This window comes from Morus notabilis, unplaced genomic scaffold (genome assembly GCF_000414095.1).
Source record: "Morus notabilis unplaced genomic scaffold, ASM41409v2 Scaffold561, whole genome shotgun sequence".
Taxonomy (NCBI): Eukaryota; Viridiplantae; Streptophyta; class Magnoliopsida; order Rosales; family Moraceae; genus Morus; species Morus notabilis.
In genome coordinates, this window is record NW_010357935.1 from 173058 (window position 1) to 189718 (window position 16661).

Here is a 16661-nt window from a genome sequence, read left to right on the forward strand (position 1 = left end):
CAATATGGTAAATACATACCGTTATCCTTAACACTCCAATATATTATTTGACAATAATATGAGTTTAGTGATTATGCAAGTCCACTCATAATCATTCACAATATTCTCCCACTTGGACTACATAATCTAAAAACATGATACTCATATAACCAAAAATATCAAATAATAATGCGAATAGCCGAAACATGGATAAAGATAACAAGCTTAAGCTCCAACAAGACTTAAGCGTCCTACCAAGCAATAAAACTATCGATAGGGTAATTCTATTACCCGTATAGACTTTCAGAACATAATCAACAAATTAAGTTTATCCTTATAATCCCATAATTTATTATTTGATAATAGTATGTGAGTTAGTGATTATGCTAATCCACACAAAAAATATTTCTAATTTTCTCCCACTTGGATAGCATAATAAATAAAAAAAACATGATACTCACATAAAATAAGATATCAAATAATAATGATAGCAATAATAAATAAATTATGGATAAACTTATAGCTTGCGCTTTATAATAGCACATGAACTTTTAATTAAAATTTTCATTCTCACTTTAACACAAAAGAGACTATGTATGCCTATACAAATAATTAGGCATTAAAACATTAAACACAAAATGAGCATTTCAAAATTTGAACAAACATTCATATTATATGTCTAAATTTTATTTACCAAAATATCAAATTATATGGGAGAACAAATAATATATGACGATATAATATGGAGTAACAAACATGCCCCAAAATTTTAAGTCTCAAAATAGTGTGAATTAAAACTACCCAGAAAATATACGAAAATTATTACAATAAACAAATATTGAAATAAAAATATTTTTTGGTAGCTCATGTGTATCCACGTAGGGAGTGTGTGTATCCCAATGCCTTTTTCAAAAGGAAATGTTAAATTTTATGGGAGAGGTCCGTAATATACGCAGACAATTTGACATATTTAGACTCACGACAGGCAAGTATATAAACATTTACTATTTCTAAATTCTCACAATCACATAATAAAAATTTTATGGCATTATTCATCAAACAAATTGTATATGAAATGCCCAAGAAAAATTTGTTTGAAAAATAAATTGTGAGAATTGGCCACCCATAAAAATATAGAATCAATAATATGAAAAATATTTTAAAAAAATGATTTTATAGTGGTCCAGATCCAAAATAAATCATTTAATTGGGTAGAAAATAAAAAAAAACAGAGTAAAACGGTGAAAACGGTGCTCAAAATGAAGTTAAAATCACAAAATACGGCAGCATTTGGCCCCACACGCGCACCTCTGGACGCCAACGCGCAGTTGACACGCGCATTGACGCGCGCGCTGATGCGTGCACTGACGTGCTGACGCGTTTTTTTTTTTCTCTGGCTGTCTTCTACCTTCAGACGGGTCAAGAGACCTGTTTTACAACTCGATTCCAACCCAAAACTTTAAACGGGCATAACTTCCTATCTATAACTCCGATTTTAATGATTCAAAAGGGGTTTTTCTCTAAATTTTGTGCTCTTTCATATTCTGGGATTAATTTTTCTCAACACCCAAAACAGGCCATTTTTTAACCTCCTTCAACACCTAAAAAACCTTCGAATTAGTGCATGAAACTCAAGAAAAATAACACCCATAAACCATATTTGAAGTGGGTAATCTCAAAAAATCATTTCTTTGAGCTAAAATACGGATTAAAAAATTTGGACTTTTGTTCCACAAAAATGAAAAAATCCGAAAATTGTAGCTCTAAACCCAAATAAGTTGGCTCTGAAAATGATCTCAACACAATCTAAACAAGATCAAAAATAATAATCTAGCAATAAATCTGAAAATACGATAAAAAATTATTTGGGATTTAGGCATACATTCAAGTGGGCAAAGGAAGATTACCTCTTTCGGTAAGCAGCAGAAAATCGTCATCAACAGTCACCTGAATCCGCCAATGGCCGGCCAGAATCCATGAAGAACCTGCAAAAGGAAGAAGTTGGCAAGAGGAGCTATTGAGCTCCTCCTTATCCCTCCCACTCTGCCCCTTTCACGTTGGCAGCACACACCCACAAGCACAAGCCCCCCTCCTCAAAAGTAAGGGTGCTGCTTATAAAACTCAAATAGTCCTAAGGGCTTTTAAGCAATATTCAATGGAAGGGTATTTAATCTAATTGGTTGACCAAATATTGTGAGATAGAGGGAGTCATATGCCTTAAGCGAGTTAATAAAATAAGTGTTCATCTCATTATTAACCGATATTTAACATACATGCATGTGTTAATCCACATTAATGCAGTTGTCCATAAGATGTTTTAATTAATTATAGAGTGAATTATCATGATTATAAAAGTTCAAATAAAAATATTTCAACATTTCACACCCAACCCTGGAGATCTTTAAAAGTGAAGCTGATGAAAGGCTAAGTTGCAGCGCCTGAGCCTCCTCCATCAGCGGATCCTGGAAAGGGTACTCAATTGTAGTGATACTGTTGATGGTTCCATTATGATCTCTAAGAACTGAAGCTAGAAATGGAGAATCATGGCCCACAGCTGCATCCGAATTGGCCTTTAGCCACCCCAGGGGAGGGGGAAGCTAATAAGCCCTCTTAATCTCCATATCTGAAGCCTTTAAAATTGATTAGTACTCTCCATATTGAGCTAACGAACCATTGAAGACTTGGAAAATGTTAAAATGTTGAACTTGCTGCCGTTGTGAACGAAATCATTCCTAGCTCGCCAAATCATCTCAATAGCACTAGAAGGGAAGAAGTGGAAGTGCTCGTCCTTCTCGAACCTGGAATTCCCTTGGATGGCCATCTCCAGTGGGTAATCTCCAAGCTGACATAAACCACAAAGGTCGGGCAGACCTGCAAAATAGAAAAAGTTGAGCTAAAGACTCCTCCTGTCCACACATAGGGTAATTAACATCCACACTCCCCACTCTCCGCCCCACAACACCACGGGCAGGTAAAGCCTCCAACACAACTGACCACCACACGAGCTTATGTCTAGGATGGACTTTGGACTGCCAAAGACTTTTCCAGATTTTACTCTCCTACCCACAATGACTTTGAATCTTCACCTCCTACCCACAAGGCAGTTTTGGATAATGAAATTTAGAGAATCACCCTCGCCTCCTGGTCTCTAAAGCATCTTTGCACTCGCTCAGCCGACCAATCCATCGTCGGAGAAATTAATTCAGAAACATTGTAGTACCCCACCGCCACATTGAAGATAGGAATAGGACGGAAGCCATTCAAACTTGGAACCCAAGGATACTGCCAGAAATTGATTGACTCCCAAGACCCCACATGCATGCACGCTCCCTTGAGTACAATGTCTCTAACCTTGAGGACTTCCTTACAAAACTGCGAGTCCGTAGCTTTAGGTTCTACCGTTAGGAAATTCCTGTTCTTCAAATATTTATCCCTTAGGACTCGATTTCGGGGGTTATCAACTCCCGCTGACAACTCATAATCCCATCTCGACATGAGAGCTCTGTTAAAATCCTGCGACTTACGCAGACCAAAACCTCCAGCGCACTTCGGCATGCATATTGCACTCCAAGCACGAAGATGACTTTTGCGCCACCCTTCTTCGTGTGACCCCACCAAAATCTCTTGTACAAACCGTCCAGCTTCCTACACGTAGACTCAGGCAGAAGGTTGGTTGACATTGCATTTGTCGAAATCGCCTGGCCAACTACTACCTTTAAAAAAGTGAGTCTCCCGGCCCTCGACAGAAGTTTCTTCTTCCACCCAGCCACCTTTTTCTCCACTTTTTCAACCAAATAGTGTGATAGACCCCCTGTGCGCTTAACTTATGCTCGAAGGAAGAAGGCCGGGAAAACTGGTGTTGCTCAAGTCGAGGAGCTGCTGAGGGTTGCGTAGCCTGATTCAGATCAGGCTATTGGAGCGGTTGAGGAGCAGCAGTTGGATAATGTGTTTGGCCAGAAGATGGCTGAGTTGGAGGGGAGTGCTGTGATGGATTCAGGACCGGTCTTGATTAAGAGGGGATGAGGTCAGCTGAGGTCAGGGACCTAGGAGTTTGGGAGGATTCTGTTAGAGAGGTTGTTAGAAGAGCATGGGATAAAACGTGAGCCCGGGGTGGGGTGAATGGGCATCGATCCTCTTAGCTATAGGAAATTAGTGAGCTAGTCTCTAGGGAGTGTGCAAGGGGTCTCTCGAAAACCCCCATATCTTGTATTCCTTTCTAATTTCTTTTAGTAATATCAATACAGTTCCAGTTTTGATCAATCAATTTCTTTGTGTTTTCTGATTTCTATCTTTGATAATTGTTGGGTCGCCGGCGGGTGGAACCTTCTCCATGGATGAGGGAAAGGAGAGTAGCGGAGGTGGACGGGACGAAGGACCAAGATCAGACACGGGGACTCGCCAGATCTAGATGCCGACCCTTGACGGAACCAACCCCGATGGGTGGATGTTTCGGGTGGAGCGGTTCTTTACGATGAACCGAACTGGGGAAACGGAGAAGCTGGAGGCCTTGGTGGTGAGTCTCGATGGTGCCGCCCTCGCTTGGTTTCAATAGGAGGATGGGAGGCGGGCCATCCAAAGTTAGAAGGAGCTGAAATCTCTGATCCTCGAGAGATTCTGCCAGACCCGGGATGGAAACCTTTGCGAGAGATATTTGGCATTCTGGCATGTGACAAATGTCCGTGAATATCGTCGACAATTTGAGGTACTAGCTGCACTGCATACGGACGTCTCTCCGAGCAGGTATTGGAGGGGAATTTTGTTAATGGCGTGAAACCGAAGATTCGGGTTGAGATCCGGATGATGAGGCCTAGTGAGCTTGGATGGATCATGGAACTTGCCCACTGGATTGAGGACCGCAATGCCCAACTAAAGCCCACAAGAACTCCAAACTTGGGCCCAAGCTCTGGGCCTAATTCCAGGGAACCTAATTGCGGGAAAGCGAGCCTCGACACCATTCCCTTTCCTGACAAGCAGGTGGGCGGTAGGAACACTTTCCCTTTCCTGACAAGCAGGTGGGCGGTGGGAACACTTTATTTCGGAAACTCACGGAGGCAGTTCTACAGAGCAAACGGGAGAAAGGACTTTGTTACCATTGTGATAGAAAATACACAGTCAGAAACTATTGCCCAAACCGGGAACTACAATTCCTCATGGTTAGTGATAAGGAGGAAGGGGCTGACCAGGACGATACCAAGGAGGAAGAGGTCGACGATGGCGAGGGGGCGGAATTATCCCTCAACTCAGTAGTGGGGTTGACCTCGCCGCGGACCATGAAGATGTGTGGGTCGATTGGGCCGCAAGAGGTGGTTGTTTTAGTGGATAGCGGAGCGGCTCACAACTTCATCGTGACCAATCACGTCCAGAAGCTAGGGATCCTGCTAGGCAAAATCGAGGGCTATGGGGTGATCATCGGAACGGGGTTGACATTGAAAGGCAAAGGGGTTTGCCATGGGGTGCTTGTGACGACCCTCATACATGGCTGTCGTCTTAAACATACTTAACATATTCTTAAACTTAACTTTCTTGAAATAGAAGAATACATTTTTTTTTAATATATAAATACCTTAAATATAAGATTGAATAATTTCATAAATTGAAATTATTAGTCAATTCAATCAAACCATCTAATATAACTTTGAACCAAATTTCATGGGAAATCTTAAATTCAAGTACTTCTTTAAAGTCTTTTCAAAATCAATCCTTGAAATTGCCTTTACAACTTAATTTCTCAAAATTAAAGCTGTTAGCTATAACCTTAGTTCTCTTTAACAAACATACGTACATATACTTTTCAAACATACATGCTTGAAATCTTTGAATCATATATACATATACATTATTTTATTTAAACTTATTCGTGACTGGTCTCCATACACATCTCCAACATTCATCCGTCGCTCGCCACTGCTCTTTAAGAATTGCTGACAGGTTTCTTACCTACAGCATGATCATATCTCAATGAGCTTTCCCTCAGCAAGTAAGAAATCATTCTCGTAAAATATAACTTTAAAAAAACATTTAATAAAATATGCATGAGCCAATTATGCTTCATCATGTACTTATCTTAAAAATCTGTCTTATCTTTTCATTAACAGCGTTCATCGTATTATGCTTTATTTTCTTTCATTTCATACTTCTTTACATCTTTCGTTTTTATGTTGTTCATTTTTCATAGTTTTTACTTCTTATGGGCCCTATCTTGTTATACAGTTGCGCGCATAACCAGTGAGGAGTGGGGTAGCTAACCAAAACTAACTCACTTACGGTTTCATTTCATTCATAATCATAATAACATTTCCTTGCGAAGACCCATACAAACAGTATTGTTAACTTCTTATTGTTTGTCATCTTTATTTATTCATCATCTTAGTGCCATCATTTCATATTATGACAGTAATTTTAATCTTTTCATCTTAATGTCATTTTTTTATTATGATAGTAATTTTAATCTTGTTTTGCGTCTTTACGCATTTCTATCAATTTCCTATGAAATTGACTTTTTTAAGGTTTGACTTTTTTGTTGACTTTGACCTTTACTTTGTCCTTGTCACATATCAAAATTATACTTCTACTTTGAGTCTATATGAACATTCATTACATCATATAATATTCAAGAAGCATCATTCACATTCTAACATACATTGATCTTGCAATATGCACAATTTTATGCAACACAGAGGAATAAGTTAATTCGTGTCAAAAATAAAAGAAAACTACTAGTACTTACAATATGCATAATTTTTGTGCAACATACAAAAATATGCTTGTTCGTGATATAAACAAAAGAAAACTGATGTACTTACCGGAGTTCCGCTAATGTCGCGTCTTTCGAGTCACCAGAAACTCTCCAACTTCGATCGTCTACCGATCCTATTATATAAATTTCCGATCGTTAGATTTACAATCTAAGACCAGTAATTGAAATAGAATTTAACTCGAAAAGGTCTACAATTCTCATGTTCGGTATCCGGACTGAAATATCTCCTATCTCAACATTATGCTCCAAACCCGTGCACATTTGACCTATAATCACCATGTAATGCCCCCAACACTAAACTGGTCTAAGGTCGAATTTAGCGAGGTGGTGCTACTTAAAACATACTTTCTATACTTAAAATAATGTCATTTTTAAGATGCGGAAACTTGTGGTTGAAGTCATCACAAAATTTTCGTAAAGGTTTTTGAACAAAATGAGTTAGTGTGCAAAATGATTACAACCACAAATCTTAGACATTAAACAGTTATTCAAAAGTGACATAGTAACAAAAAAAAATAAACATTTTAGGCCCGTCTATTATTTGGAAGTACATATAAGCAAAATGCCAGATGTAGGACTTGGAATACTCAGCCAACCTTAGAAATCAGTTTTTTTACTCTTCGGTAACAACAACATCATCTGCATCACATGGTAAAACTAATTAGCAAAAACTCAGTAAGTAGATTTCAAATAAAGTAAGTATCTAAAATCCCCATGGCTGAAATCTCTTTGTTAAACATTGTTCATAAACTTTCATACTTATTCTTAGTTTAGGTATGGTACAGAACTTCAATTCTAAGTAAGTCTCTCTATACAGGACCTTCTCTAATTTTTACCAATTCTCTTCTCTTAAACACTAAGCGGGGTTTTTAGAATCTCTTTCTCTTGTGATCAACAAGAGACTTCCCACTAGCATTTTTCTCAAGTTGTCTCAAAGAGATAGTTTCTCTAATTTGGGGCATCAGTCCCTCGCACCCCTGCTTACCCAGCCTCTCATCCATATACCATACCATAAAATCTCTTAAAACATAAAAACATAATAAGCAAATATCATAATCTCTTTCAAAATAATTAATCATGAATACTCTTTGAACATAATCATATAAGAATTTCATAAGAGAATCAACTTGCATAATCACAATTCTGAACAAGTTATTTCATCAAATAGATCTTGTGATGCAGTTTTAAAAATACTTTAACTCTACTTACCTGAATTTCGATCACCACTTTGCAAGCATAAACTAGTTGGTCGAGTTTTTAGCTCATTCTCTCTTGAAAACCTAGGTTTGATTCTGAGTTTTGGGTGAGAAAAGGAGTGAGAAGAGAGAAGAAAATGTTATGGTCAGAGTTCTAGGCTTTTTTTGTTGAAATAGAACCAAAAATGAAGTCTAAACATGATAGAGACCAAGCAAAAGTAAAGTGACCTTATAGTAGGACAAGTGTCAAGGTTTTTCTAAGCCTCTAACATTTGTCCTAACCTCATAAAATTAGCTCTAAAGTCTCTATTTTTCTTCTTCAGTTAGGTGCCTAAAGTTCACTCAATTTGCTAACATAGCCTTCTCTCATAAAAACTCAAAATAGCAACTAAGTCCTCAACACATTTACTTAAAACCATATAATAAAAATATAAAACAATAATTCATCATTAAATTAATCATAATAGAGGTAAAATATCATATCAAATAATCATAATAAATATCATTTTTTCTTCGTAAGTTTAGCACATTGAGTTTCCACATTGAGCTAGTTGCACTACACATTAAAATTGAAAACTGGATTAGCAAAGCTATAAGTTTAATAAAATCATATGATAGCTATAATAATGAAATACAATGTCAACAAATAACTTTGAGATAAATGATAAATGTGGTGCATGATTTTAATTTACTAAATTTATTTTTTATTTGCTTAAGGCTTAATTAAATCTCGGGTATTACACACCATCTTGGACCTATTTTAGAAATTAGCCCAAAACTGGAGTCTAGGATCATTTTTGAGAAAAATGCTATTTCACAAAAGTTGTTCAACTTGAAATTTCTTACAACTTGGTGTTGATTAATTTTTGAAATTAAGCTTCTATCTTGGTCCTTTGGCCTTAGCATACTCGGGTACACATTTTCGGTCATTAACCTAGCTTTCGGTTTTGGTCTGAAACTGAGAATTTTCATCGTTTTAGGTTTCCACACATCTTCGGTCACCTAATCAACTTATTTTTCACACCATATTTCTCCTATTCTTCAGTCCAACTGAAATTATTTCATATCCGTAAACTAAATTTCGGCGATGTTTCGCCTGATTTTTCATGTTTCCCGAGTTATCTATGGCTCGTTTTATCCGTTGTTTCAACCTTTCAAACACATATCACAACCCTTCTCATTCTTTTAATTATTGTAAACATCATAAGCTCTAGGGTTTCATCACTATTGTCACAAGACTTCTCCCTAAACAAAATGCTAAAAACATAATCCAATAACTGAAAATCTAACCTTTAAACATCAAGTTTTTCGGTACCATTCATAACCATAAGTAAATCATCATTCTTAGCAAAAAATTTTCTATAATCTCTACTGTTCATGGACGTTCAGCCAAAGTGAAAAATGAGGAGAAAAATTGAAATTTCACCTTAGAAGAATGAAGAGAAGACCTTAGTGACACGAATTGACGGTATAGTTTTGTCGGTTTAGATATGAACTTGTTTTTCTCAATTTTTGGGAGAATTCTTTTTTCTTCTCTCTTGGCTGAATGCTCACCAATATTTGGCATGAAATATGAACACTTTAGTTGTGTTTATTCACTTAAAGAACCGGTTAAAAAAAGAGGGACCTAAGTGCAATTTCTATATTTTTTAAGGTCCTTTTTACAAAGAAAAGACAAAAATATCTTTTCTTTCCTTCTTCACTAAGCTTGGCCGGCCACCTCTCTTCCCACATGTCCTAATCTCAACCCTTCATTCATTTAGTTATTTCAAATCTCAACCATCCATATATAATAGTTATCTTTTTCCAGTTCAGTTTAATGCTTATCTGATGCACGTTTTACAAGCGTTTTCCGGACAGTTGGTCAACTTTACTCAACATTGACTAGCTTTTCAAGAGTAACCTATTGGTCGACTCTTGGTCAATAAATTTTGATTCGGTCAACCCTAATCGGTCGAAAACCCTAATTTTTTCGGCTCGGCCTTCCAAACCCTTATTTCGTTCGTTCTTAATTCTGATTGTTTCTAAAACGCTAGAATTGATGCTTTTCAATTCTTTTTCATTCCTTAAACTTAATATTTATGTGTTTGACCTCTTATGGGATTAACACAATATTTCGAGCTTCTTTCTTGATTACAGTCTGAAATCGGTAATTGCATCATACTTCAGAAATTTTTTATTTTTAACTTATAATTTGCTATTCAATATTATTATCAAAAAATACTTATCATTGAAGTATTCATACTTATAATAGAGACAATTTCAGGAAATTTTCCCAGTCATGACAGTGGTACTCTCACTTTAATCAATTAAGGTGGTGGAGGACACTTTTCCACTGGAACTAGGGAGCTCGGACGTGATATCAGGCATGAAGTGGCTCGAGACATTGAGGGGAAGGAGCATTAATTGGAAATCGATGAAGTTTAAAGTAAGGGAGATGCAAGTGGTTTTGCAAGGAGAACCCCGTCTCAGTAGGTCGACTGTCTCCTTGAAAGCCATGTTGAAGGCCTTGAAACAAGAAGGGCAAGGGCTATTAGTTGAACTGAACTGCACTCTGTGGAACTCCAAGCTCACGAGTGGAAAATGAAAGGGACATCGAAAGAGTATGGAGGCGTTCTAAAGCATTGGCCGGAGGTCTTTGCCATGCCAGCCATATTGCCCCCGCCATGGGTTTGGAATCATGACATTATTCACAAAGAGGGAACCTCTCTGATCAACATCCAACCGTATCGCTACCCCTAAGCTCAAAAAGATGAAAGCAAGAAGTTGGTAAAGGAGATGTTGGCAGCGGAAATAATTCAATCGAGTGTAAGTCCTTTTTCGGGTTCTATTCTTTTAGTCAAGAAAAAAGATGATAGTTGGTGCTTTTGTGTGGATTATAGGGTCTTAAACAGGGAGATTGTGCCGAATAGGTTCCCGATTCCCGTAATAGATGAGCTGCTCAATGAGTTGTATGGAGCAACGGTCTTTTCTAAGATAGATTTGAAGTCTAGTTATCCCCATATCCGTGTACGTGGTGAGGATGTGCCGAAAATGGCTTTCTGGACGCATGTAGGGCACTATGAGTTCTTGGTTATGTCCTTCGGTTTAACCAATACTCTGGCGATATTTCAAGCTCTAATGAATGAGGTGTTCCGGCCTTATCTCCGCAAATTTGTACTGTGTTCTTGATGACATACTAGTTTATAGTCGAACCATGACGGATCATGTAAAGCATTTGAGTAAGGTACTTCAGTGCTGCGGCAACATGAGCTTTATGCGAATGCAAAAAAATGTTGTTTTGGCCGGCCGTCGCTTAAATACTTGGGGCACATCATCTCAGGTGAAGGAGTTGCAGCAGATCAATCGAAGATTGAGGCGATGGTCAATTGACCAGTAAATGCTCAAATAAAATACCCAATGAACCGTTCTATTAACAATTCGTATGACTACTGCCAAAAAAAAAAAAAAATGGTATGCCGGAATTAGCATTGATTCATGGTATGATAGAAACGATCAATGAGTAGTTTATACTGGAAGATTAACAATGGGTTCTTTACAAATTCGTCGATCATATATTGTCATATGTATAGAGATCAATTAATCTATATTTTAAGAGTATATTTTAAGAGGTGCAAAACGGAGAAAAGAAGATCGGTTAATATTTTAAATATAATGTATACAAAATTAAGAGAAAAAGAAAATCTTTGTAATTAACGCTTAAGATTAACAAGTTGCTTAACCTGCTATAGCAAGTCATATAACTGCCACATCATCATTGTAAATAAGATATTTATTTATTTTTTTATAATTTGATCAGTAACTATCGATAAAAACGTAACTATTAAAAACTCATCCATACATAAATAATCTTGGGTTTTTGGTTCAAGTATCATTATATATAATATACTTTTTTTATATTATTGACGAAGTAATTAATTGGTTATATTTATTCATAGTTGCACCTCTATGCTCGGAGATGTAGCAGTTATATATGTTCAAGTTTAACTCAAGTTATGATTATATATTTGCATGATAAGAAACAATATTTAAGATAAAATATTATCTTTTAAACCATTACTAATCTACATAGTAATTTCAGAGAAAAATTTTTGTGAACAAACAAACAAATAAATGAAAAATAAAAACACATTTATAATTAAAAAAAAATCAGAGTAAGGAAATAGGATGCAACACAAAACCGTGTTATATTCGCTGAGTGTCACATGGAGTTTGTTAGTTGACTTGCTAAGAGGGATCAGTTTCATTTATTAAAAAAAAAAAAAAAAAAAAAAAAAAAAAGACAAGGAACAGAAAGAAAGAACGAAAATTATTGCTGTAATTGCAATTTGCAAGATAGTCGGTGGTGGGAATATTATTCTAGACACATTGTAACTGAAGAACAAGCAAAAGAATGAGGAAATTTTAGATTTTAGAAATAGAATATATAAGACAGATAATGTAAACAAAAAGTCCTCTTGAAGCATCTACGGCGAATTTTGAGGGCCAAAAACTTGTACATGTTTCTATAATCACATGGACCGAGCTTATTACAAGCGACTCCCAAAATAAAGAGTTATTCTAATGTCATATGATTATCTAACACACTAAATTTGACTTTTAATTGCACCTTAGCACCCCATGGAATTGTTTTTTTTTTTTTTTAAAAAAAAATTGCCCAATACTGAATAGAGGGCTACTTGTGATAACTTATTATTGTTTAATCACAGTCACATTTACAAGCGCCACAGTATTAATTGACCAAGATTAACAATTCCGCAATGTATTCAACAATCCAACGTACCCCCATATTTCTCTATCGAATCTAGAGACCATACACATGTATACTAATTAAAAAAAATTATTATTAACAGCCCCAAAGTCCACGGCTTTGATACTATAAAAAGAGACATGGAATGGGCACTTGGGTATGGCCATATTTTCTAATCCATTTCTTTGGAAGTGACGAAAGGAAACGATGGAGATTAACGTAAGCCGAAGTTGTTTGGCCATCTTTCTTATGCTCTTTGTGTCGGGTTTGACACAAATCCGAGCTTCGGACACCATAGCCTGCTACGGCAAAAACAGCAAATGCTCTAAGAAAAAGATTATTTGCCCCAGTGAATGCCCATCAAGATATCCCACGGACCCAAAAGCTAAAGTCTGCTATGTCAACTGCAACTCACCCTTATGCCGAGCCGAATGCAAAAGTAAGCCTACCATCCATATATATATGTGTATATATATATATATATCATCTTCTTCTCAGAAAGATAGCATAGCATATAAATATAATGTGTTCTTCAACAATATATAAGATTGTTCTTTTATCATATTTCATCATACATAGATTTTTTAGAAAATGATTTGATCAAAATTTAGATATTTGTAAAATATTCATGTCACTGTTTCAGTACCCTTACATAAAATATATGTAAAACCTCTAATGAAAATTGGTGTATACTTAAACCCATTTACTGTCTTTGTTTCTCTTTCCCCTCATCTTACGAAGTAGTTTCTATATTGCTGGAATTGCCACTCGTTGTGAACATTTTAGAACATCATATCGCCAAAAAGATGACAACAGAACCAACAAATATCTAAATTTTGATCAAATCATTTTCTAAAAAATCTATGTATGATGAAATATGATAAAAGAACAATCTTATATATTGTAGAAGAACACATTATATTTATATTTTATGCTATCTTTCTGAGAAGAAGATGATATATATATATATACATATATATATGGATGTTAGGCTTACTTTTGCATTCGGCTTGGCATAAGGGTGAGTTGCAGTTGACATAGCAGACTTTAGCTTTTGGGTCTTTGGGATATCTTGATGGGCATTCACTGGGGCAAATAATCTTCTTCTTAGAGCATTTGCTGTTTTTGCCGTAGCAGGCTATGGTGTCCGAAGCTCGGATTTGTGTCAAACCTGACAGAAGGAGACGTTTTTGTTGGTTCTGTTGTCATCTTTTTGGCGATATGATGGGAGGCCACGCCGGCTTCTTCATGGGACGACTCCGTCGACCACTTGAGCCTCTCATACGACAACGAGCCACTCGCCATCGCGGAGTCCCACCTGTCGTTTTGGCAGTGCCCCGAAACCGGGTTCAAAGTGGAGAGAACTTCGAGCAAGAACAGTGTTCTGATCACCATCCCGGAGGTGGCCGAGATCGCGGTCAATGTTGTTCCGGTGACTAACGAAGATGATCGGATTCACAACTATCAGATTCCTGAAAATGATTGCTTTGCCCATCTGGAGGTGCAGTTTAGGTTTCATGGATTGTCGTCGAGAGTTGAGGGCGTGATTGGGAGGACTTATAGGTCGGATTTCGAGAACCCGGCGAAGCCCGGGGTGGCAATGCCGGTGTTGGGAGGCGAGGACAGGTACCGAACGACGTCGCTTTTGGCGGCCAATTGCCGCGACTGTTTGTTCTCTGGCGCTGGGGTTTTGGCGGAGGAGCAGGGGGACAAGTTGGGGGTGGAGTATGGGATGTTGGATTGCAGTGGGAGTGGCGCGAGTGGGAATGGAATTGTTTGCAGGAAATGATGTAATATGGATCAGGGAAAGTTTTGTTAATTTGATCATGGAATAATTGAAGTTCCGTCTTTAATAATTGATGCGGATTTTCATCTCCAGTTTAAGGCTATGTTTGGAATCTAAGGGGTTGTTTTTTTAGAGTGTAATTTGAGTGTAGTTTTTGAGTTAAATTTGAGTTATAACTTGAGCTGAAGTTGTAACTTGAATAAAGTTGAGTAAAGTTGAATAAAGTTGAAACTTAGAAAAACATGAACTTGAATAAAGTTAGAACTCGAGTTGTCTTTTTTTGAGTTTTTTAGACAAAAGAACAACCTCTAAATTTTACAATGAAAAAAAAATTACATGAAAGAAAGTGTCAAAGTGTCAAGAAAAAAAATGTTAAATTATTAGCTATTTTAACTAAAAATATGAAACGACTAACATGATTGGAGTTGTTTTAAGTCAACCAACTTTAAAACTAAAAATGATAATTAGAAAAAGTATTAACTGTTAAGCGTAAAATAGTCAAGTCCCACATCGTCTAAATATTAATATCACCACCGGCTATTTAGCAATGTTGTTGAGTATTTTTTAAGATTTCTCAAAAAAAAAAAAAAACTTATTAAATGGGGTGGCTTAATATTTTTATATGCCTGTAGTGATGTTTATATTTAGACATGTGGGATTGACTATTTTACACTTAACATTTAATACTTTTCTAATCATCGCTTCTTTTAGATTTTAAAGTTGTTTGACTTAAAACAACTTCAATCATACTAATCATCTTATGTTTTTAGTCAAAATAGTTAATAATTCAACTTTTTTTTTAGTTTTTCTCGACTTCAATTATTAGCTAAATAGTTAGTTATTTTAAAAAATGCCCTCCACACTAGCTAAATATAACTAGCATGGAGTGACTAGCCATTTAATTTTTTGTATTATTTTATTCTTTAAATTATAATAAATGCATGGTTCTTTTGTAAATTCAATAAAATTATTTATATTGTAAATTTAATAAATATTAAAATAATCTATATTTAGCTAAAATAAAAAGTATAGTTTGAGTGACTCACTAAAAAATTACTAGTTAAAATAGTTTTCTAGCTAGTTTAGCAAAAATTTAGTTAAATTTTAGAGAGTTCTCTTAAACATGTTCTTATATCTTTATGTATGCTTCGAATGCTAACCATTTAGCATTCGTTTATTTCAATGAGTGAGTAAATTTCTGTGTCTTTCGTATATTTGAAACTGTAGATTTTCAATTCTACAATTCCAGATAATAAGGTTATAAGTTATGGCCTTTTGAGATACATCCACGCAGTTAATGAGTTTTATTCTTTTTCTAAAGAAGATCAAGGGAAAGCAGCTAATTTGAATTATGCCACCGGATGAGGATTTGTCGTTTTGAGAAAGGTGATAGAGCAGTCCTTTCTTTAACTTTTTTTTTTCATTTTTTCATTTTTTTTTTTTTTGGGTTACTAACAAGAGAAATCCGAATTTAATATACATTAATTCGTTTGATTTGTTTTTGTTCCCAACAGAGAATGAGCCTATTTTACACATGAAAGCAGTACGGCTGAAAAAAAAATGCAGTATAAGTAAATAACTAGACTTCAAATTATAAAGGGGTAAAAAAGAAACTCGAGTCCCCACATTATTTAAATACGACTACCACATTTAACAGGTTAATTTTTTAAAAATGAAAACTCATAATATCCTTAAAAACTCCGAATTCCATCACAAAATGGTATACCCAACCTAATTTACACGCAACAATTGTGTTGAATGAAGCCTATTTGAGGAGCGAGACTTGGAAGTATATTTTTGTTCGTCTCAATGGCTCGTAAATTGATTAAAGGGCCTTGCAATAGTAATTGCTATCTACTCTGGACCAGACCAGCCATGTTTCCTTCTTACGTTTCCAGAGAAATAAATCATGTTTGTACTTCTCAGTGGCTCATAATTGCCAGGTACTCTGGACCAGACTTTTTTTCCTTTCTTCCTTGTTACCTGCAGTCTATTATATATATATATATATATATATATATATAAATGCCTGATCGCCTTCTTACGTTTCCAGAGAAATAAATCATGTTTGTACTTCTCAGTGGCTCATAATTGCCAGGTACTCTGGACCAGACTTTTTTTCCTTTCTTCCTTGTTACCTGCAGTCTATTATATATATATATATATATATATATATATAAATGCCTGATCGGG

General features: G+C 36.0%; 1 protein-coding gene across 1 annotated transcript; it reads left to right on the top strand.

Annotated features, from left to right (window-relative positions):
• The first annotated feature begins 10515 nt into the window (after positions 1 to 10515).
• LOC21393498 lies at positions 10516 to 14567 on the top strand. Its single transcript, XM_024177210.1, has 3 exons — positions 10516 to 10658; positions 10815 to 11061; positions 13914 to 14567. The coding sequence occupies exons 1-3, from the start codon at positions 10516 to 10518 to the stop codon at positions 14469 to 14471; spliced, it is 948 nt and encodes a 315-aa protein (XP_024032978.1). The 3' UTR covers positions 14472 to 14567.
• The last annotated feature ends 2094 nt before the right edge of the window (positions 14568 to 16661 follow it).